Consider the following 23,082-nt stretch of genomic DNA (forward strand, 5'->3'; position numbering starts at 1 on the left):
AACTGCATGGGTCCATCAAGAAAGTAATACCAGTACAGAGCCAAGAATTGACATGACATATAAACTATACAACCCCTGAACAGTACAGAGCCAAGAATTGACATGACATATAAACTACAACCCTTGAATAGCGACCTCAAACTATCCTAGTGAGCTTTTGAGTACGTTCTACGGTAAATTACTAACCCCATCCAGGTGTCTCACCAGATTAGTCACATTTTTAGAGACAGCAGCACTCTTCAGATCGTTGTGAAATTTGCTTGCTTTAGCTAAAGCTGTATCTTCATGTACCATTGTACAGATTTAGAACTTCAGAGTCTCCCTCATTTTCATACCAATCTTAGTGATTGGAAATGTCCTTTTTAAAGTAGAGATGTGTACAATTAATGACAAGTATACATAATGGAGTCCCGAGGGCAGCAACTTGTGGTGCCTTTGTTGCTGAACAAGACTAAACCCAAGTTTATTCTTTGTCACTGACATCTTCATCCCTTGATGTACCCAAAGGGTTTTTGGTCTGATTTCTCCTTACCTCCCGCCGCTGCCTTTCTTCTATTACATCTTTAAACAACTTCTGAAACGAAAGAAAGTAATGAAATTAGAAGACTCTCCTGCTCACCAGATGAAAAGCCAGCAAAAGAATACCACCAAAAGACTGTACAACTCATTCGCATTTACTACTTTGGATACCCCTGAGAGAGGGAAAATGCATTAGCATATATTGCATATAATCAGCCAGCAGCAGGCCTCTTCTTGGTTTACTAAAGACGGAAGTGGGGTACCAGCCTGAGCCCTCGTGCCTAACAGACCTGAGAAGCACTCACTTGCCTTGGCTTTTAATATCGCTGACAACTATCAAAAATATGATCAGTGCTATTTTCTATGGTCTACCATGAATTTATGTCAAAGAAGCAGGCACTTACCAGTCAGATTCAAGAAAGACAACAATGCAGCTTAAGTGTTAACTTGCAGGGGTAAGAAACCCATGCCAATAACCCAATCCTGCTCCCCCAGCCAAAAACAGCTCCCCCCACAAAAAAGCACCTGCACTCGTTCACTCACTCAACACGGCATAGAAAGGTAACATGATATGTGAGAGCAAGGTATACTCTTGTATTATTCAATGAAAGAAACGGTACAACATAGGCACATCTCAGGACTACACCCTCGTGACGCCGTACATATGAGGATTCACCACTGGGTATAGGGAATCACACATAGAGTGGAAACCAAGCAAGGCTTTGAGTCACTACTACTCCGTATATAGGTGTTTCTCGTAGCAACGCTATGGTATAGCAACAAAGCCCTTACACTTACCCTCGCTTACTGGATTGCTATCCTCAACAATCTAAGGATAGAGGTTACTTGACTCATCCGGGATCTTAACACAACTTCTAACAACAAGCTGGCCAGTGTTTGCCAATCTAAGACTTGATGCATTAACATGGTCTTAACGCAACCTTTACTATCAGACTGGTCAGTGTCTGCCGTTAGGACTTCGGGATCTTAACACAACTTTTCCTATCGAACTGGTCAGTGTCTGCCCATCTAGACTATTTGGGTGCTTTGGTTTATTCTGGGCCACCCTCAACTCAATTACATATGAGGAGTGGAGGCGTTACTGGGCCTACGATGAGTTCCGTGTATGACTCAAGGGGCATTGGAAGAATTGGTGGGATTCTCCTTAAGCCAAGTAGTGAAGGCGTCTTTGCCACATTCACGCACCTCCGCTTCCGAAATCCAAGTGACTTCCTTGAGAGGGCATCCTTTCCACTTGGTGAATACTCAGGGTATCCTTTTTGTGTTCCCGGAGCCGAAGGAATGCTTCTACTTTGAAGGGGCCATTGGAGTGAAGCAATGATACATGCCACCACCATTGGTTGTAAGGATAGAACCTGCACAGAAGACCGGCATGCACTGCATTATGGACACAAATACTTTCTAGCAGATCGAGCTTGTATGTGACTTCATTCAGCACTTCAGTGATACGATAAGGTCCATAGTAGCGGTGATTGAATTTGGGGCTCATGTTCTTTGGGAGGGACATATGCTTGGAGCTAACGAGAACCATGTCTCCCTTGGTAATTCACTTCTTGTTGGTCTGTTCTTCCATGGTGATTTTGCTTTGTTCTAGACTCTGCTTAGTTGTGGCATTGCGGTCTCTCCATTTCTTCAAGAATTCTTTCACATCCTAATCTTCAACTTTGACAACTCCTGAGGCTAAGGCAAGGGGTGTGATGACTTCTTTTCCTATAGCTAACTCAAAGGGCGAGTGTGGCAGAGTGGATTGAGCTGTTGTAGTGAAACTCATGCACATTGAGATACAAGGCCCAATCTTTTTGGTCCACTCGGGCATAGCTCCCGAGGTAGTCTTCAATGCCTTGGTTGACTCTCTGTTTGCCCATCTGTCTCAAGGTGAAAGGGTGAAAGGAGGATGAGAATCTCAACTATGCTTCCAGAGTCTTAAAAAGTTACTTCTACATATCACTCATGAGTCTTCCATCTCTATCTAACACTATGGCTAAGGGTAAGCCATGCAACTTGAAAACATGCGTGAAGAAGAGGCAGGCTATCTCCTTGGCATTCAATGGTGGCTTAGCAGGTATGAAGTGAGCTTGCTTTGAGAAATAGTCCACCACTACAAAAATGATGGTGTAACCATGGGATTCGAGGAGCCCCACAATGAAATCCATGCTAATTACATCCCATGGTCGGCTAGGTACTAGCATTGGTTGAAGTAAGCCTGCTCGCTTGGAACATGGTGCCTTCACAAGTTAGCAAGTAGGATATGCCTTGATGTAGGCTATGACTTCTTCCTTCATGTTTGGCCAAAAGAACTCCTTTCTGAGTACTTTAAGTGTTTTGCTTTGTCCCTTAAACCCACCTAATTTTCCATCATCCACCTCATGTAAAATGACCTTCTTCCGTTCCACACTATTGGGAATGTACAATCTCTTCCCTACGAACAAAACTCCCTCCTCTAGGGTATACATGCCATGCGGTGTCTTGTTAGCTTTCACCTCTTCTATAATCTTGTGCATGTCTTGGTCATGTTCCAAAGCCTCCACTAACTCGAGAAAGTTACTGCTGACCACATTAACGGCTTTCAAATCAGCTTTGCGACTTAGAGCATGTACTATCTTGTTGGTGGATCCTGGCTTGTGTTTGATCTCCAAGTCAAATTCTGCTAGGAAGTCGAGCCATTGAGCTTGTTTGGCAAACAGCTTTGGTTAGAACTAGAAGTATTTGAGGGATATGTTGTCTGTAAAGACTACCGTGTGTTTGTCCTAGACATAATGCTTCCATTTTCTAAGGCAGTGAATTACTGCTAACATCTCCTTCTCATGTGTGCTCCATCTAGTTTCGGCATCTGTGAAATTCTTGGATTCATGAGCTATGGGGTGGCCATCTTGCACCAATACTCCCCCAATGCCATAGTCAGATGCATCTGCGGAGATCTCGAAGGGCTTGGTAAAGTTTGGTACTTTAAGGACAGGGGTTTGACTCATGCATTTCTTCATCAACTCAAAAGCAGCATGCTGCTTGCTTCCCCATGCGAAAGTGTTCTCTCCTTTGGTGAGGTGAGATAGTGGTGCGGTGACAAGGCTATAATCCTTGATGAATCTTCTACAAAACACCGTGAAGCCTAGGAACTCTCGCACTTCCCTCATGGTCTTCAACACATGCCAATTCTTTACGGCTTCTACTTTCTTGGGGTCCACTTTGATGCCGGCCTCACTTGTAATGAACCCTAGGAACTCTAATTCCTGCATTACAAACTTGCATTTTAAAAGCTTGGCATATAGTTTGTGTTGTCTCATCTTCTAAAAAACTAGGCGTACGTGTCTTTTGTGTTCCTCTAGAGTTTTACTATACACTAGGAGATCATCAATGTAGATAATGATAAAGACATCTATTTCGGGCCAAAAGACTCCATCCATTAGGCTACAAAAGATGCCCGGCCCATTACTCAATCCAAAACCTAAGACTAGTTGTCCAAAGCTGCCATATCCAGTACAAAAGGCTATTTTGGGAATATCTTCTTCTGCTATGCAAATCTGATGGTACCCTGACCTAAGGTCTATACGACTAAAGTATTTGGCTCCGTGTAGCCTATCTAAGAGGTCTTCAACTATGGGGCATGAGATACTTGTTCTTTATAGTGATCATATTAAGGGCCCTATAGTCTACACATAGTCGGAGTCCCCCATCCTTCTTCTTGACAAACAACATTGGGGCACCAAAGGGGGATTTGTTGGGTCGAATGAAACCTTCCTCTTCCAATTCATGTAGTTGTTCCTTCCACTCCATGAGTCCAAAGTGATTCATACAATAAGGGGCTCTAGCCGATGGGATGGCCCCTGGAATGAGCTCAATCTTGTGGTCCACATCTCCTTTGGGTGGTAGGCCCTTGGGTAGTTCTGCTAGCATCACATCCTTAAACTCCTCAAGTATTTCTGTCACTTCTGTATTACCAACTTGGAGTTTGGGTTTCTTAGTGACCTCTTGCTCAATGGGTCAAATCATGCATAAATACACCATATCCCCCTGCTTTACTGACTTCTCCACTTGTTTGGCACTGCAGGTCATGATGTGAGGCTTAATATGGTTAAGCTGGCAAGGCGGTGCTTGGGTTGGTACTTCTAGTTGGTATGTACTTGGTTTTGTCGTTTGGCATGAGACTCCATGCATGTTCTCCTGATGTGCACTTTGATTTATGTTCTACCTGACAATTGCATTCTTTCACATGGTACTCTAAAGCCTTCTCCTTGCATGCCCAGCATCATCTCATTAACTCCCTTCCTAAACATTGCAATAGCATACTTGTCATAGAATTCGAGACCTAAGATAATTTCAAAATCGTCCATGGGAATAACTAAGAAGTTGAGTTTGGCTTTCCATTTTCTTACTTCTACTTGCACTACAAAGACCTGTTTAACCTCCTTGGCTTCTCCTTGTGCAAAAGTTACTGTTAATCCTTCTGGGGCCTTAGACAATTTGAGCCCATGTTTGGTTGCATAGTCTGGGATAGTTGTGGGTGGCTCCTATATCTACCATGATGGCTTGATCCCCTTCACTCACTCTACCCTTGATGTATAAGTGTTGGACTGCTGCTATACGGGCCACCATGCATTGGGGACGGGCACTAACTGTCTCCACCCTTGAATGGTCTCGACTCTCGTCATTTTCACTGGGAATTTTCTCGAATCTCGATGCACGGGGGTTGTGGTTCCTCTCCTCCATATGCACTAGTGGCCGCCACTCTAGATCCGCTTGATGAGGCTGTATCGTCCATGGGGCATCCATTTTGATAGTAGGGTCTCCCGCACTTGAAACATCTAATCCCTGTGGTTGAGCCTTGGGGTCTCCACCACGATGTATTTGATCCTAGGGACCCGTATGATGCACTAGGAGTTGGTCTGTAGTGGTTGGTCCCCCATCGGCCAACTGCTCCTCTTGGTACTAAGGTGGATTGTGATGCGGCTGGGGTTATGCCTAAGATATGACTCTGCGCCTCCACGAATGACTGGGTCTCGGGGTCCAAGAGTTGTTTTTGGGTTTGGTGCTAAATCTGGTCTGACTCCCTTGGGTTGTTCTCCTCCCTTCTAGGTCAACAAATCTTTCAGCCATTCTCATGACCTCAGTTAAAATGGTTGGCTCCTATCTCTCTATATCTCTTCTGGCCCATTCTTGTATGCCAAATAGGAATGCATGTAGCTAATGTCAGCGTGTGTCCATGTTGGGTAGCTGCTGTTGGAAGCGATAGGGACACAGCTCGAGCAGGAGTGAACGAGTGAGTGTGACGGCTTGAGAGAGTGTGAGTAGAGTGAAAGTACGAGACGATAAGAGAGTACCAACAAAAATGTGTTGGTACACAAAGAATAAAATGTATTTATACTTAGGGCACGTAAAGGGTACATTCACATATACAATGTGCGTGTACTATACACGGAGGTTACCAGGCCTTTATATCCCAAGGCCTTTATATCCCAAAAACCTCCAACTTAAAGGTCCGATATGAACCTCTAGCTAACCAACTCCCACTAGTCAAATGCAATGCTCGTCCTAAGCTTTGCTTAGACCTTTAGTAAGAACATCTGCAGGGTTATCTTGTGTTTTAATCTTGGTCAATGTGATTTGACCATCTTCCAAAATCTGTCTGATGAAGTGATATCGCACATCTATGTGCTTTGTGCGTGAATGATACATGCCATTCTTAGCCAGATACATGGCTATGGTGGATGGAACACAAAGACAATGTTCATGATGACATAGACTGAAGAGACCAACTATTACTCAAGTGAATTAGATCCCAAGATGGAAGCTTGGACTCATAAACACAATCTTGAGTATGACACTAACTATGAATAAAAGGACAAAGTACACTTGTATTCCATTATTGAATGATAATAAGGTACAACACTTTATAGGCTCATGATGGTTCCCTTTTTCTCCACTATGCTTATGGGGTTCAAGCATCCTGTATTTCAGGCATCCTCACTAGTAAATTGTTTCAATCTTGCCCTATTGCTCCATACAAAGAGACTGTCACATAGGTGTGATTGCATAATTCTCAACAGCGCCCAGCCAAGAAAGAGGCCACTTGGCAAAGAGACGAGATTGTCCACTAGAAAACACAGCAACAAAAGTAAATCCGTCTGCCGATAAACAAGGCATTCAACATGTATAGCAACCGCTGAATAAAGAGGAAACATGTCATGAGGACATGTATTTTTGAAGCCTCACTTAACATATGAATTAATTTTTAATCACATGGTTCAGTGAATGTTGCACATATGAGGTGTAACTGAGCTTAGAGTAAATTTACAAGTCCAAGACCTGAGGAAATCACGGAATGTCAAAGGCAAAAGTTGCTATAAGTTATGCCCTACAAGTACTTGGTGGTATCTGATGCCAGTTGTTGGTCTAGATCATTTATTTGGCCATAAGTGTCAGTTGGGGACACTAGATAAGTGGCGTTTAATGGTACTTTACACCAATCTGATGGTCAAAGATGGCACAAATACACTCGGAAATGGAAGTTGCCTAGCCACTTTAATTATTGGCTAGTCTGATTATTTTTTAGGGCACCGAAATAATTATTAGATTAATTTTTAGTATTTAAAGATTGAAAAATACTATTTAATTATGGATAATGCTGGAAAAACCATTTGGGAAGGCTGCCACTTGTCAAAAATGCCCATGCAAGACTGAAAAACGTCTTTAAAAGCTAGAGAGGCATTTTAGATTATTCAGCCTGTAAGAGAGGGAAAGAAGATACTGTTGGTCTGATTTGCAGACATTGGAGGACCTTCTGAGGCAGCCAGGGGTAGGAGAAGACCAATCAACAGTAGATGACAACATCTACGAGCTGTTGAGACAGAGCAGCAACAGTAAATGACTGATTTTCTTTAGTTCTTTGCATCTACAAGCTGTTGAGACAGGGCAGCAGCAAATGATAGGTTTTCTTCAGTTCTTTGCAAAGAAAGTCTGTAAATGATTGATTTTCTTCAATTCTTTGTATCTACAAGCTGTTGAGACAGCGCAGCAGCAGTAAATGATAGATTTTCTTCAGTTCTTCGAGAAGAAAGTCTGAATTTTCTCTCTCCTCATCATTCTCTCTCATCTCCCAACCTTTCTACAGCCTTACTCCGAAGATTACAGCATTGAGATTACCAAAGGCTGAGAAATTTCAGATTTCTATGCTATAAACACTAATTTGCAATAAAAATTAGGGTTTAGCAGCAATCTCGAGAAACGTGCTAGAAATTGGATACTTCAAGACTTGGATTCAATAGGGCTCAGTCAAATTCAAGTGAAAGGACCAACAAATCAATGAATTTGGGGCATTTTCCATCACCATCAAAGCAGGTGAAGGCCAATTGACTACCCGAATCAAGGGGCAAATCAAATTGAAGACTTGCTAGCTATTTTGGACAGCAAGGAAAGTTGGAATACCGAAAGGGATTGGGAGAATCCCACTGTACATCAACTTTTTCTTCAATTAAGTTAAATAAATACCGAAAGGGGCGCCAGTTTTGGGGCCAACAAGGTATCCAATGTCCAAAATTATATGGTAAAGTGTGCATTTCAGTTTTGTGAATTTGTTAATTGCTGTAAATAGTGCTTAATCAAGTTATTTACCACCCTATCCGAGGAGGAAGGCTGGTTTCAGAACACCCAGAGCAAAAAGCAAATAGTGATAGGTCTAATCCATAAGATCTTGCTGAGAACGCAAGTATACTGTAGAGAAAATAGCCGCCTAAGAGGTCATGAACCCGTGGAACACTCCTTGCATGAAACGCAACACATATGGAGGTTTTTCCACCTGCTGAACAGGTCATCCAACTTGTAGGATGCCGCCCAGCAAATAAGAAATTCCTTGGAACCAAAATGCACATGTATATAGGTCTGTTCACCTAAAAATCAGATCACCCAACCTTAAAATGTTGAGAAACCCTTCACCCGTAGTTTTGCGTTCTGCGTTTTGCGTTTAGGGTTGTGTTTTGCGTTTAGGATTTCATAATGGACAACCCCAAAAAAGGGACTGGGTACCCACAGTGTGGCGCACCCTAGATAGCCGACGCTCTCCCTAGACAGTCTCTTGCCTATTTATAGGCTGCCTCTATCACTCATTCTTCATGGCTGATTCATTCAGTCCATCACCTCTTCTCTCCAGCCTCTCCACTACCCTCACACCCCTTCAAGAGGACATTGCAGTTCGTGGTTCGTGGCTATCTTCATCATCTTCCTTGTGCTATGGTACCCTTGTTCCCTCACTCCATGATTCAAAACTTCATCATTCCATTCATTAGAGTTTCTTCTCTCTTCTCTTCTCTTCCAAGTGTTTGCCGAGTTCACTCCGTGTTCCTCCCCGCAAAACCCAACTATCTTGCTAGTACATCATCTTTTGACATGGTATCATAGTTGGATTTACTCAAACAATGGCAAAGATCCTCCACTCCAAAGAAGGCAAAGACCGGTAGCAAGTTCGGCATCCACTTCTCTTTTTCTTCTTCCACTGCATCAACACCCTAACTAGCAGTTGCTCCCTCCTGTGTTTGTTGTTTTTCAACCTGCATTTAGGACTGCGACTGCCGCCTCCACTTCCCCTTTGTTGTGTTTACTATTGGTAGCTCTTTTGCTGCACCTAGCAATATTCTAACACCTACTCTCTGCTGCTGGCAGCTCCTCCCTCTTGTTGGTGGCTCAGCTAGATTGCTAGCGACTGTTCTCTATTGCTAGCGGCTTAGCAAGACTGCTGGCAGCTCCTCCCTGCTGCTAGTGTCTCAGCCAGACTGTTGGCGGATGTTCATTGTTGCTGGCGGCTCCTCCCTGCTGCTAGCGGCTCAACAAGACTGCTGACGGATGTTCGTTGTTTTTGCTGGCGGCTCCTCCCTACTGCTGGCAACTCAACCTCCTTTGAGAGATAGTGATTGCTCGATTCCTTTCTCTTCTTTGGCTTCCCGGTCCACTCTATTGAGAAGCAACAACTATTGCCTACTCATTGCTCAATCTGAGCCTCACCCTTCACCCTCGCCTACTCAGGTTCAAGAGGCCACCTTCAGGAGTTCTTCACCACCCCAGATACCTTCTTCGGCACAACCGGCAACACTTTCTTTGTCCTCAAACATTTTGGAGTCCGTGATCCATGAGTTTTTGGATTCCCTATCTACCTCAAAGAGGGATTCGGAGGGGGATGATCTTTCTTTGCCCTCCGAGGGGGCATCTACATCTACTGCAACTTCAAAGGGGGCTCTTGTTCCTCCAGATTCAAAGGGGGTCCCCACCCACCGCTCAATCCCTCACACATCCTAGCAGAGGCCTTTTACCTTCTTCTTCTACCCATGGCTGGGGTGGCTTCCTTCCAACGGTCATCTCATCTATTGATTCCCAAGATCTTGAGGATCTACCTAGATCGGGGCCTTGGAGGTTCAGCTACGACTTGGTGACGAGACCTTCATATTCCTTCTTGCATGGATGCACGGAGCTAGTGGCTTTTCTCCCAAGGTTGAGTTTCGGATTCTCCAATTCACTGTGACTAATGTTCTTTACTGCAAGTTACCTTTCAAGTGGAAATCTTGGATCTTAGAAATCCTTTACTTCTTCCTCCTCTTCTTCTTGCCTTGGTCACTTGGTCAGCATGGAGCCAATTCCCAAGATCGAGTATGAGCATATCCTTATGGTTCTCGGCACCACACAAAGTCCAACATTCCTCCTACGCATTGCATATTTTCATCATCTTTGTACTAGAGCACTTGGGCAAGTGAACAATTTCCCCACGAGGAACGCTGTCCAAGTGGCACCTACTGCATGAGCATTCTTCAGTATGTAGCATTCCATCTCCACCTCACTCTTCTCTTCTTCCCCTTTTTGGACCTAAGAGGGGGTGTTGAGAAACCCTTCATCCATAGTTTCACATTCTGCATTTTGCATTTAGGGTTGTGTTTTGCATTTAGGGTTTCACAGTGAACAGCCCCAAAAAGGAACTGGGCGCCCACAGTGTGGCGCCCTCTCTACGAGCGCCACTCAAGATAGTCTCTTGCCTATTTACAAGTTGCCTCTATCACTCATTTTTCACAGCTAATTCATTCAGTCAGTCACCTCTTCCCTCCAACCTCTCCACTACCCTCACACCCCTTTAGGAGGACATTGCGGTTCGAGGCTCGAGGCTGTCTTCATCATCTTCCTTGTGCTACGGCACCCTTGTTTCCTCACTCTATGATTTAGAACTTCATCATTCCATTCATCAGAGTTTCTTCTCTCTTCTCTTCTCTTCTCAGTGTTTGCCAAGTTCACTCCATGTTCCTCCCCGCAAACCCTATTGTATTCTAGGGGTGCTTTACCAACAGGAAGATTACATGGTAATTCTCAGCCACCTGTTGGAAGATTTCAATCTCAATTTGAGGGTTCTGTACTTAGAAATCCCGATCAGCCAGTTTTGGGACAGCAACCCTTCCATGATAGAGAATTCAAGGACAAAATTGTTTTATTCAAATTCAATGGCCAGTCATCTTCACCATCAGAATTAGAGGAATGGACCTCTAAGATGGAGTCTTATTTCGACATATTTCCTAAAACTGATGATATGAAGATACACTTTGCCTCCCTCCACTTAGAAGGATTTGCTCACACTTGGTGGAGATATATCAAGAAAGAGAATGTACTTATTGAGAATTGGGAAGCTTTCAAGGCACTTATGGCTGAAGTCTTTGTTTCACCTCTTGAAAAAGAGAAGTTAGAACGAAGATGGCGTGTCTTTTGACATGATAATGTCGCCCAAATAAAGAGGAGGCCCTACACAACAAAATGCAAATGTGCAAAGAGCTGACTACGCAGAAATGAGGGCCTGTCTAGCAAAAATAGAGGTGCCCAGCAGAAAAGAGCACCGCCCTGCTGTAAACGCAAAGTTTCCAATTTTGTAACCACCAAACTAGCAACCAAAATGATTGGTACCTTGAACAAAGTGCTCCTCTTCAAGATCTCCGGCTCCCACACATGGCTCTAATACCATATAAAAGTGCGCAACAAAAAGAGAGAGAACACGGAGAGAAGAAGGAGACAAAGAGAGAATGCAAGAGAGAGAAGGAACAATGTGAGCGCAATGGTTGAAGGTACATGGCTGCAGCAATCAGCCCTACACACAGCTCTACACATTAGTGTGGGTGCCAGACGATAGCAAGGGGATGAGAGAATGAGAAGGGCAAGCTGTCACGAAGGATCAATGATCGATAATGGATAATGAAAGTGGGAGGGCAAGCTGCTTATATATAGGCCAAAAAGAGGGAAAATCCTAAATGTGGTCAAACTCTAAATAATAGTCAAAAGTGCATAAAAAGAAATGCACTGATGTGCCCTCCATCTAAAGTGTCTAAAAAACATAAAATGGCAGACAAATACAATGTCAGAGCTCTTAAAGTCCTCGTCCTGAAGGAATTGGCATAATTGATTCCATAAAGGAGAGAAAATATGTGCCACCGATACTCCTGAACTAGTCATAACCTTATTTGCTACCAAAGGAGTAGAGATGTCCTTCCAACAAGACAAGGATCTCTGCTGTGGATAATAAATAATTACCACTAGGCACAAAGTGTTGAGACTATGCTTTGTCATACACTTTTATTTGTGTTTTTGCACTAGAGTATTTCCTTATAGCAAAAAGTGTAAGTGTTGAAGTGTTGTTCCAACCAGTACAATAAGGCAGCTTCATGGCTTTGAAATGAAGTTCCATACTTGTACAAATCTCTATCTCACAGATGTGATGAAGATTTGAGGATCTCTTTTGCCTTTTTGGGTTCTGCATTTTGACCTTTGTCATCGATTACATCAGCACTCAACCTTTTCAAGGCTGCCTTTTCACCTTTCTGGTTGTATTTTTGCTGACCAATACAAGTCTTTGTCAGGGAGCCATCCGGAGTATTGTCTTTTGCTCCCTCTACTACTGCCCACATCATCATCATTCACCATGGAGTGCTAATGCTGCATTCAAGATCCATCTTGCGTAAGACACAATCTAGAAACTATTCATAGCGTACTTGACCCCTCCTTAGCTCACCTCTACCTAGGTCCTCAAGACATGGAGGCTTGAGGCCCCATTGTATCATTCTCATTCTATATGACTTCTTCTTCATTGAGCATTCATCACAATGTGTTTTTCGTGTGTCATGCATTCTATGTTTCTTGTTTGGCTAGCATTTCCTTACAAGCCTAACCATCCAGACCCAAACCTTAAGGTAATGGAGGACCTTGAGCCTGCTCCTATTGGAAATTCCCCAATAGGCGTAGGATTTAAACACCACCTCAATACTAAGACATGGCTTTCTCCAAAAGCTCGAGTGTGTTTCCAACCACTCTAAATGAACACTCATTCATAACAGGCAAGTCTTGCTGAAAACAAAGTGATTATAGTCTGGAATCCACTCGAGTGCTTTGCGATTTAGAAAGCATTACAGCATGCTGACTTGCAATTAATGTTTCTCTTCTAGGAGCATATAAGAATAAGCACGACACCAAAAAGTATGTGTGTGGGAAACTGACTTCTTCCTGCCATTCCATGCCTCATAGGTAGAAACGGTCTTCAATCCCTTGGTAGGACCCATATTCAGCATAGAGTTTGCAGAAGGGTGGACAGCTCATGCAACTTCATTTTTTGAAGGAGGACTGATTTCCATCTTTATGTATCTATGATGATGCATAAAAATACAACTCATTACAATGCAGTTCTGTTTACAAAATTTGCATCTTTATTCTAACACTTAATTGGACCATCTTACCACCCTCACTGTTTCATGTACCTTAGCTGACACATACATAACAAAACAGGCTGATAACTAAGACAAAAACCTAAGAGCAAGAAAGAGCTTACCCCTTCATTATGTTCATCCCAAATAACTTTTCCAGCTACATCCCCGACTGTAAGACCAATAATTAATATCCTGGAAAGATGTACGTTCAGAATCATAGCCAGTCCCATGCCAGAACTCATAAAAGATGTAAGGAAAACCACAATGACAATTGAAAAATGCGAGCATTGGATGATGAAACATAATACTTAGGCAAACAGAAGGATAGAAACACCTTGCACTGCACTCTAAAAAAGTGAAATAAATTGTCAGTTTGAACCTCAGTAGCTATGCCCCAGTAGCATTTAAATTAAACCCAGTGACAGGAAGATCCAAACAACCTTAAAAGCACGTCCCAAGTGATAACTATGGAATGTAGACATAGTGGAACATGCCACCCAGCATTTTCCAGAGCATGTGTAGTTTCACAAATATCACAGAATCACACACATAATATAAGTCTGACTTCTTTTGGATTCTGGAAGGTGATCCTTCAGAAGATTAAAATTTCAGAACTAAACATTGTCAATGAGATCATAAGATGTGTATCAGGCTACAGCTTCCCTGAATACAGTGTGTATCCCAAAAGCTCATTCTTTGTGTAAAAACAGGTTCCTTGCAAAAGTAGGAAACAGGGAATTGTTTCAAATGCGTGAAAATCAGTTAACCAAACAGTAAGACTCCAGTTCAGACACGGCAGTGCCACCATGGAGAATGGCCTGGATTTGTTGTGTGAAAAATACATTGGAGAAAAATGCATAGGGATACTTAGCCCCTGACTACATGGTGAGGGTGAGACCCAGTTCAGAAAAAGGGCAGCTGCCCTATCGACCAGGGGATGAATTTCTTGACGGAAAACTTGGAGCAAAATATTGTGCACTTGGTGTCTCTATACAGGAATAAGGATCAGTCTATCCATGTCTTTGTTGAAATTCTTATAGGTACCCCAGTGTCCAATGGTTTGAGCCTTTACATGGTGCCAAGGTAGTCTGACACCCTGTACGAGCATCTCTAAGGATTGGTGAAGAAAGGCATCCTGTGCAGGGGATCGCTACATTTAAAATGTGGATACTAAATCCACACATTGCAACGTACAACTTACAGTTGTTTGCAGAAGCAACTACACAAAGTATCGATTGATTCAAAATGTGGATTTTGGACATAGCAATGTCCAACTGATAATTGGCTGCAGAAGCACCTAAGCAAGTCAGCGGGCTGCTGCAGTAGTTTAAGAGACCGGGGCGATATAGAATACAATTATTGTTTGATATGAAACTGTTTTTTCGAAGCATGTTGTGCGTAAAGGGAGAAACACAGCATACCCAGCTAAAACAAATACAAGTATCGTTTGGTATGAAACTATTTTATCAAATAATGTTGTGCGCAAAGGGAGAAACACAGCATACCCAGCTAGAACCGCATGGAAGGCCAGATCAACGGGCGACAGATTGATTCGAAAACTGCGCCGGGTATGCCAATGCCTAGAGCTGTCGTACTTGGTGCGGTGCCATCCGGTGTGGCTTCCATCGAAGCCTCTGCCGTAATACCTGCCATGGTTCGGCCCTGCACCATAGCGATAGCCCCCAGCACCGCTGTTGCTGCTATACCGGTCTTGCACACCCTCACGCCCGCTGTTATTGTAGATGGCCCGCTTCTTGTCGTCCCTCAGGACCTGGTAGGCCTCAGAGATATCCCGAAAGCGGCGTGCAGCGGCCTGCTGGTCCGATTTGGAGGCCTGCGAGAGGCGATCCGGGTGGAATTGCAGGGCGAGCTTGCGGAATGCGGCTTTAATGTCCTCCGTAGAAGCATTCCTGGAGACTCCGAGCAACTTGTAGTAATCCATGGCGATGGCGATCCATCCATGCGACTACAGATAGAGCTGCTCTGACTCTGTCTCTTTCTCTCTTCTGTGTTGTTGTCTATGTCAGGGCGGGTCTACACACCCAACAAGAAATTTTCTTGTTTTGAAGAGACGCTAGGCTTGGACTGCTCCACGTATCCACTTTCCAAATCTTTTGCTAATTTTTCATTGGACCAGCCTCGCGAGAGTACACTTTTTTTCTCGTTTTGTTTTGTTTTTGTTTTTATCCCTTTTTTTTTTAAGTTTGCTCAAAGAACAAATAAAAGGTAGAAGAACCATGGCATAACAAATAAAAGGTAAAAGTACCATAGGAGATCAATGCAAAGAGGGGTTTCGCACAGCCCCTATTAGCTTGTTATCCACAATTCAAGAAACTTTGTCTCATTTTGCAAGTTGCACCCAAAAGAGAGGGAGTTTGAGAAATGGGGCACAGTTTACAATACAAATATAGAAAAATGTCCATTAATTGCAAAGATAAGGTGCTCAATTTATGTGCGAAAGGTCTCAAAGACCCATAAATGCTCCATGATGAAAAGAAATATAAAAATAGGAGGTCTTTTTGGCCTATCCCTCTCAAGGGAGGCTATAGCGAGAGGAGGGTATAGCATTTGATTGTTCTAAGGGTTGAAGAATTTACACTACATTAGGATTGAAAGAAATACCAAACTTACCCCTAATCTTATGTCATGCTAGCAATGATCCGAAACCTTCCAAACAAGCTTGCTCTTTAAAAAAAATTTCGAAAGTACATTTTCAAAAACTCTCCAAACCATTAAAAACATGTTATTGGAGGAAATGCAAATGGGAAAAGAAATTTTCCGTCCTTTTTTTTGTTTCTAACATGGCCGTTAATAAGTACTTCCTAATTGTAGACATTAAATTCTTCTCCTTCTCTCTTGTGATGGCCCCTCGCAATGTTTTTTTCTCTAATATCTTCTCGGTTGTATTGAGGCACGGTTTGCTAGGCTATGGATGCTCACACTACCCTTGCCTTCGTTACACCACACTATCATGTGACCACAAGATCAATGGAGGAAATCAATGGAAAGGTCCATACACGTGTTTCACCTCTATGCATGCGGGACACTAGTTGCTTGTCTTCATGAAGTGTTAAGTCAATTAGATAACCTATCAAAGAGTCTGTGCCAAGTATTCACCATGCCAAGAAAACATGAAGTGCTTTACAACCCCAATGGAACAAACCAATATGCATAGTGTCTAACCTTTGACAAAAAGGCAATATGCATAGTGTCTAACCTTTGACAGAAAGGCAAGACTTTACTTGAGTTAGGTATGCTTTTTGGGGTTATTTTGAATCGTATGGAAGAGGAGAAAGAGGAAAACAATTTAGGGCAGTTTTTGCTTGTTTCTAGACAGCAATAAATGTGGGTTCCAGAAGGTCTTGCAAGGCGAAGGAAGGAAGGAAGAAGCATACATCAAGGCTATTGTACAAGTATACTACAGAGCATACACTATTGTATGTACAGTGAAATTGGGGCTATCACGTATGAAGATTTACTGCTAAATACATAGGAAAATAGGGCAGCACTGTCATTATACATGTTCTCTTATCATTACATGCTCATAAATGCCTTGTTTTGAGAAGATCAAGTGGATTTTTTTCAAGCCTTTTTGTATATATACTATCTTGAAGATCAAAGCAAGGATTTGGGAAGATTTGATGGGCTAATCTTGCTCTTATGTAGGGATTTTTGTATATATATATGGGCTATTATAGAAGAAGACAGTTCTTAAAGTATAGTAGCATTGTATGATATCTACTCATAACCATAACAATGTGTAGGGCTTCCGGTTGATATTTGCCATGTTCATGATGAAATATGGACTCCATAACTAATATATATGCTAGTTATGATTCGATTGATGAATCTCGGATGCTTTTATGAAATACATATTAGTTTTGAGCCCTACTTCTTAAACCCCTGTCCCATAACTGTTATGTTTTCTCTTCTTTGTTACAAGTCTAGAATTTGTTTCTCCCTGTCTAGAACACTTTTTCCCTAAGTCCATGTGACTTTTAATCATACATGAAAAATCAATATTTTGTGCGACTTGCAGTTGATGAACTCAAGCCACACATAAATGAAATTTATGCAATTTAGGAAACCACATGGGATGATCTCAAGAAAGTACTAAAAGAAGTTTATTTTATAAAAGATACAATGTTGGTTACAAAGAGAACCTTCTTGGAGTGCATTGCAAAGCCCAACTTGGCTATAACAGAGTTGCTTCATGAATTTAAGTAGAGCTATGTTCAATTGGATGACACAACGCAACAATGTCTCAAATCCAAAAATATTGTTATTTATTCAATAGGTAGACTCTAAGTCTTGAGTTACTTTTGGAGGATGAAACCACAAAGCAAGTGTTAACCAGTTTGAAGACACAAAGACATGAAGAAAAGAATAACACGGAAGCCTTAAATTTTTTGAAATTAGTATGCTCTAGCAAAAGAAATCATTTGTTGTAAACGAGGGCCAGGTTCCCTGCTATGCAAATTGTAGTTAAAATTGATAGTTCTCAATATAGGAATATGAATCTATGTGTATATATAGGGGAAAAACTGGTCTTTGGTCCAAAAGAGAGCAGAATGCCCAAGAGTATTAAGAAAATCCTAATCCTAACTTTTGTATGTAAGGAGTTGAAAAAGAATGGAAAGGGTTATTCATGTGTGTGCCAACTTTTGGTTCTTGCCTTTGCGCTTTTGCATATATATATATATATATATATATATATATATATATATATATATAGAGAGAGAGAGAGAGAGAGAGAGAGAGAGAGACAGACAGACAGACAGACAGACAGACAGACAGACAGAGACAGACAAAGACAAAGAGAGAGAGAGAGAGATAGAGAGAGACAGAGAGACAAAGAGAGAGGTGAGTTGAGAGTAAGAGAGTGAGAATGAGGGTGAGGGACCAAGAGGGTGAAGGCTCCATCTCTTCTCATGCTCTCTCATGCGTTACCATGCTCTCTTCTAACCTGACGAAGGCTGTGAAGGGTTTGAGAATCTAGGAGGTGCATCTCAGATCATGGAGTGTGCTACCCTTATCGTTGAGGGTATCCTTTGTGCATTCACTACAAACAAATCTCGTGTTCATATGCAAGAGGCTATGTGAGATATAGTTGCCAATTAAATGGTTAAAGCTCCTGAAATAATAGGAGTGTGTCCAAATGTCCCAAATACATTGAGCATGTGTAGCCCAATATTTTAGTTTCATTGTTGTTGGAACAAAGGATGCATTGATTGCAAAGTCACTTGCATGGTTCATAGTTGCAGAATAGGAGGGGACACTCGTGCCAACTTTGAACGCCTCCAAGTAGTTAGATTTTTGTCTATGTTTAGATATACATTTGGGTTTTATGATTGAGATATCGGATTCATGAGATATGATTGGAATTATGATGGGATGGTAGTAACAAATTTCAATTCAAAATCATAAATGGTAGCCATAGTCATAAATTATCACCTTAGATTGAGATGAAGGCATCCTAAGTGTATTATAGGTTAAGGAGCTTGGGTTGCTTGCTTCTATGGTATCACTTTTCTATTTAGGAAGAGAATATTTAAGAAAAGTAGAATAGAAAATAGTTACTAAAGGAAAACAAAAGCAATAATTGCTTTTAACAACCCACCTCCCAGTTTAGCATAGTTCTCTCTATCTTCAACCTCATGATCATCATCATCTTTATTGTCTCCTATCGCTCATGATATTGCTCCCCCTCTTGTTTCAACCTAGTGCCTCCTATATGCCAAATTGTGGGTAGAAAATTCATCAATGTTCATACTGATCATCATTAGCTACTTTTGCTGCAAATCATGGACTATTGTGCAACACACACTCAACATATTTGGGATGTTTGGACAGACTCCCATAGCCTTGACCACTTAATCAACAACTACATCTCACGTAGAATCTTGCACACGGTCAGAAGTTCGATTTGCAATGAGTGCACAAAGCTTACCCTCTAATGATGAAAGATGCTCATATAGCACACTCCACCATCCAACATGTGCATCCTAGGTTCTTAAACCCTCTATGGCCTTCATCATGCTTGAGGAGAGCATAGTAAGGCATGAGAAAGCACGAGAGAATATGAAGATTTCACCCCCTTGGTCTCTCACTCTCACTCTCACTCTTTTACTCTCAACTTGCCTCTCTCTCTCTCTCTCTCTCTCTCTCTCTCTCTCTCTCTCTCTCTCTCTCTCTCTCTCTCTCTCTCTCTCTCTCTCTCTCTCTCTCTCTCTCTCTCTCTCTCTCTCTCTCTCTCTCTCTCTCTCTCTCTCTCTCTCTCTCTCTCTCTCTACAAAAGCAAGAAAGCAAGAACCAAAATTTGGCACACACATGAATAGTCTTTTCCATTATTTTTCAACCTTTTTATACACACTTGCATACATTTAAATCCACATTCCTATGCTAAGTGCTAACAAATCTGATTATAACTTGCATAGGAGGGAGCCCGGTTCTTGTCTACAACAATAACTTCTTTTCTCAAGACATAATAATTTCCAAAATTTTGAGGCTTCCAGGCTCTTCTTTTTATTTAGGTCTTCGTGTCCTCAAACTAGTTAATATGTGTCCCCCTCCTAGTGGAGTGCCAATCCCATGGCACTTATACTAAAGAAGCAAGATGTGATTAGTGAGAAGTGCTGGGTTAGTTGATGAAGAGATCCTGGAGGGCCAAGTTTTTATGATAGTATGAGGGGAAGATGCAAAGTGTGGTGGAGAGGAAAATGATGGTCACTGGAGGTAGAGGAAGTAGGAACCATGTGCCACCAATGCCAATGGTTCTTCAAGTGCTCTATATACCTGTCATGGTGCTCTCCTTGAGGATGTGTCTACCTTTCTTAGTGATGTGAGCTACTCATCAGTGAACTGAGAAGATGGGTCGAGTTCCAAGGAACATTGTCCCACACCTAAATACCCAGTTTGTGAAAGGTTAATGTGTTGTGCTATCCCTAGGGTGACAGGTTTGCCAAGCAACCTTGGGATGTCCTACCCTTGATGAGACTTGAGGTTGTGACGTGAGGAGTGGGCTAGGGCAGACCCTTGGCATTGTGAGAGTGTCATGTGCTTCTCTCTTTTCTTTTTTCTTTTCTCCTTTTCTCTCTCTATTTTTTTGAATAATTTTGACAAGTGTTTCCACTACTTAGGGATGGCTTGAGTGCATATTGAAGGCATCCTTTACTGAGCATATATTCTTTGAGTGAGCTACACAGTTGTAGGCATGATTCTAGATAGAGTAGATGCATGCACAAAGCAAATCTACTGTCTATCATGTATCTCAAGAGCTCAATACAATAGGCATGTAGTAGTAGGGCCCAAAGGTGGAGCCGTATCATAGCCACCACTTCGTCGATTCTAACATTGACATCAAAGAAGAGTGACGATAGCCTTTCCTTGTAGGGTGTGATGGGTTGTCAGAGTAGAATGATAAGGAGACAGAGATAATTGTATATAGTGAATGAAGGAAGGATCCGAGTAGTTGGTGAATTTTTTCACAAAGTTTATGAACAAGGGAATGAGGTTGATGGGTTGAAACAGATAGATATTCTTCTTCCTATATTTAGAATCTTTGAGAAGTTATACCTTTCATTCTCTTTTTTGTCGGTAGGGATAGGGACATAGAAATGGATGTCCTTATTCAATCTCACTGGAGTAGATAAATGCATTCCATGCTCCTTTGTCTTGCTCTAAGATTGGGTACTTCCATTTTGGCTATCTTGGCTAGACTTCTCGAGGATTCATGGTGGTGAGATTTTTTTCTTGCCCCTCCCTGATCTAGAAGGATGCTTTGAAGGCGTCATGGTCCATTTGGTGGGTCCATTTCTCTGCTATGCTTTTGACTGAATGGATAAGAACTCTGGCTCTTTGTGGGAGTAGGGGCTCCTCAAACTTATTAACCCCATCAATCTTGAAATAAAAAACTATTGCCTTACTAGATTCTTCTTGCCCTATATCTCTGCAATTTCTCCTCTCCCTTTTATTATGTGCTGCCCTCCTCTCCATACTTTATGAGCTCAGGAGAATGGAGTGATCTAATACTTTTTGAAGTTGTGCCTTAATCTCTTCTACCATAGCATCATGGGTCTTTTTTTGTGCAACAATCTATTCTTCAGTGGGCTCTATTGTGGAATCATCAAAGGGTAGTAGATCTTGCAAATGTATGATGGTGTCATGATAATTAATGATTCCAAAGTAATAGGGAACTTAGGAAGAGAAGACTCATCTTCTATAAGCTGCATTGCTTCTAGTTCATGATTCTCGTACCCTTTCTATTGAACATGTCATAGGAGGTCTTGCTTGGTTGTCTCAACTGTCATTAAATGAGCATTAAATAGACTTCCTTGATATGTTCCATGTCGTCTGGGATGCCAATACAGTCGCAAATTGTGCCTTGAGCTCATTAGGATCATCTGTCTGAGGCATACATTCTCTGAGGGGCACTTCCCTCTGTAGATTTCTTATTGCTTGGCAAGGATGTGTGTCTAGCTGCTAGGATTTCCCATACAAGGCAATGCCTATATCATTGGATAGTTTTGAGAGTGTCTCCCCACATAGTCATTGTGCTTCCCCTTCCATAGAGTTCACATCTTGGGATAGTTGGTTAGTCAATGTCTACTGCAAGGTATCAAATGTAATGTTCCATTGCTCTCTCTCCTACAGGTGCTGCTCATGTTCTCTTTCCTTATGTTGCAATTTAGCCCTCTCTTGAGAAATCTCAAGGTACTCTGTTGTCAAACAAGTGGTTTAGTTCAATTGTCTAATACTTACTCAGGGTATCATTGTCTTTTTTGTAATCCTTTAGTGCTAACTCTGCTTCTTAAACCTCAATGATAGTATCCCATAGGCCATTCTCCTTCACATCTAGTTTCTCTTGCAGCTCTTTTATTTGTGCTATGTCTCTTCTTTTAGTCTCTTGGATTTCTTTTTGTAAAGAATTTTCCTTTTCTTATAGTTCTTTCTAAAGTTCCTCCCTTAAGACACTCTCTTTTTCCTGTAATGCCCTTTGAAATTCTACCTGTAGAGAGTTCTTCTCGTTTTGCAATGTCTTCTCAAACTCTTCTCATAACATTGCTTCCTTCTGGTTGAGTTCCAGAGACTTTGCTTGAAGACAAACTCTTTTTCTTTCATCTTCATCTAGAACTCTAGAGCATGCTTCTCTACCCAAATAATGAAATTTTTATATTCCTCTTGGGTCTCTTCTTGCTTTTTCAACAACTTGTGCCTTTTTTTGAGACTACCTCAACTTTGCCTCTTTTTAGTTCCTCACACATCTTTTCCAAGGCCTCCAATCCACCCACTTTACCTTCCCACTCTAGACGATAGTATGTGCTCTTGGTGGACTCAACTTGCTACTATTTTTCTTTCTTCTAGTCAATGGTAGTCTCTTATGCAGTTTGGTAGTTTGTAAGCTTAGAAGCTTGAGCCTACAACTCCTCTGTTTCCATCATCCAAGCTTGCATTTATTGCATTTGTTTTTGTATGTCAAGGAGGAGAGCTGGAGTAACATGTGCTTCTTCTACCTTTTCCTTACCTTTCTTGGAGTTGCTTTCCCCACTTTCATCTAAGATGGTACCTATTTGTTGCTGACACATCGAGGATTCAATGGGCTCTTTGACAACCTTTGCATAGTCTTCTTTCTCTTGTCTTGAAAGTTGCTCTTGCTCAGCTTTCCAACTCCATCTTAGACAACTTTGAGATTTTCTCTAATAGTCTTCTATCTTCTTCATCCTCATCCCCTTCTCTATGGCATTTTTGTCTTTCTGGTTGATCTTCTAATTTCTCGTCTTGTTCTTCCAAGCTAGGTGTGGATGAGGTACTATGTTGGCTCCTTTAGTGACACCAAGGT

The 23,082-nt window shown here is 41.9% G+C and overlaps 1 protein-coding gene across 3 annotated transcripts; it reads right to left on the minus strand.

The window, feature by feature from the left end:
* Positions 1-247: 247 nt before the first annotated feature.
* LOC148015521 (chaperone protein dnaJ 72-like) lies at positions 248-15,304 on the minus strand. 3 transcript variants are annotated; one of them, XR_015688430.1, is made up of 4 exons: positions 14,750-15,304; positions 13,367-13,436; positions 13,039-13,182; positions 248-574 (listed from the first exon to the last, which is right to left on the minus strand). XR_015688430.1 is itself a non-coding variant. In XM_087665849.1 (3 exons), the coding sequence occupies exons 1-3, from the start codon at positions 15,184-15,186 to the stop codon at positions 464-466; spliced, it is 615 nt and encodes a 204-aa protein (XP_087521975.1). In that variant the 5' UTR covers positions 15,187-15,303; the 3' UTR covers positions 248-463. The 3 variants fall into 3 exon arrangements, 2 of the variants coding, with proteins under 2 accessions (XP_087521975.1, XP_087521974.1); XM_087665849.1 differs by lacking the exon at positions 13,039-13,182 and having other exon boundaries at positions 248-571; positions 14,750-15,303; XM_087665848.1 differs by lacking the exon at positions 13,039-13,182 and having other exon boundaries at positions 14,750-15,301.
* Positions 15,305-23,082: the final 7,778 nt, after the last annotated feature.

The sequence above is a fragment of the Lygodium microphyllum genome, chromosome 24 (assembly GCF_053477565.2).
Source record: "Lygodium microphyllum isolate KBCC chromosome 24, Lygodium_microphyllum_v1.1.10, whole genome shotgun sequence".
NCBI classification, from domain to species: Eukaryota; Viridiplantae; Streptophyta; class Polypodiopsida; order Schizaeales; family Lygodiaceae; genus Lygodium; species Lygodium microphyllum.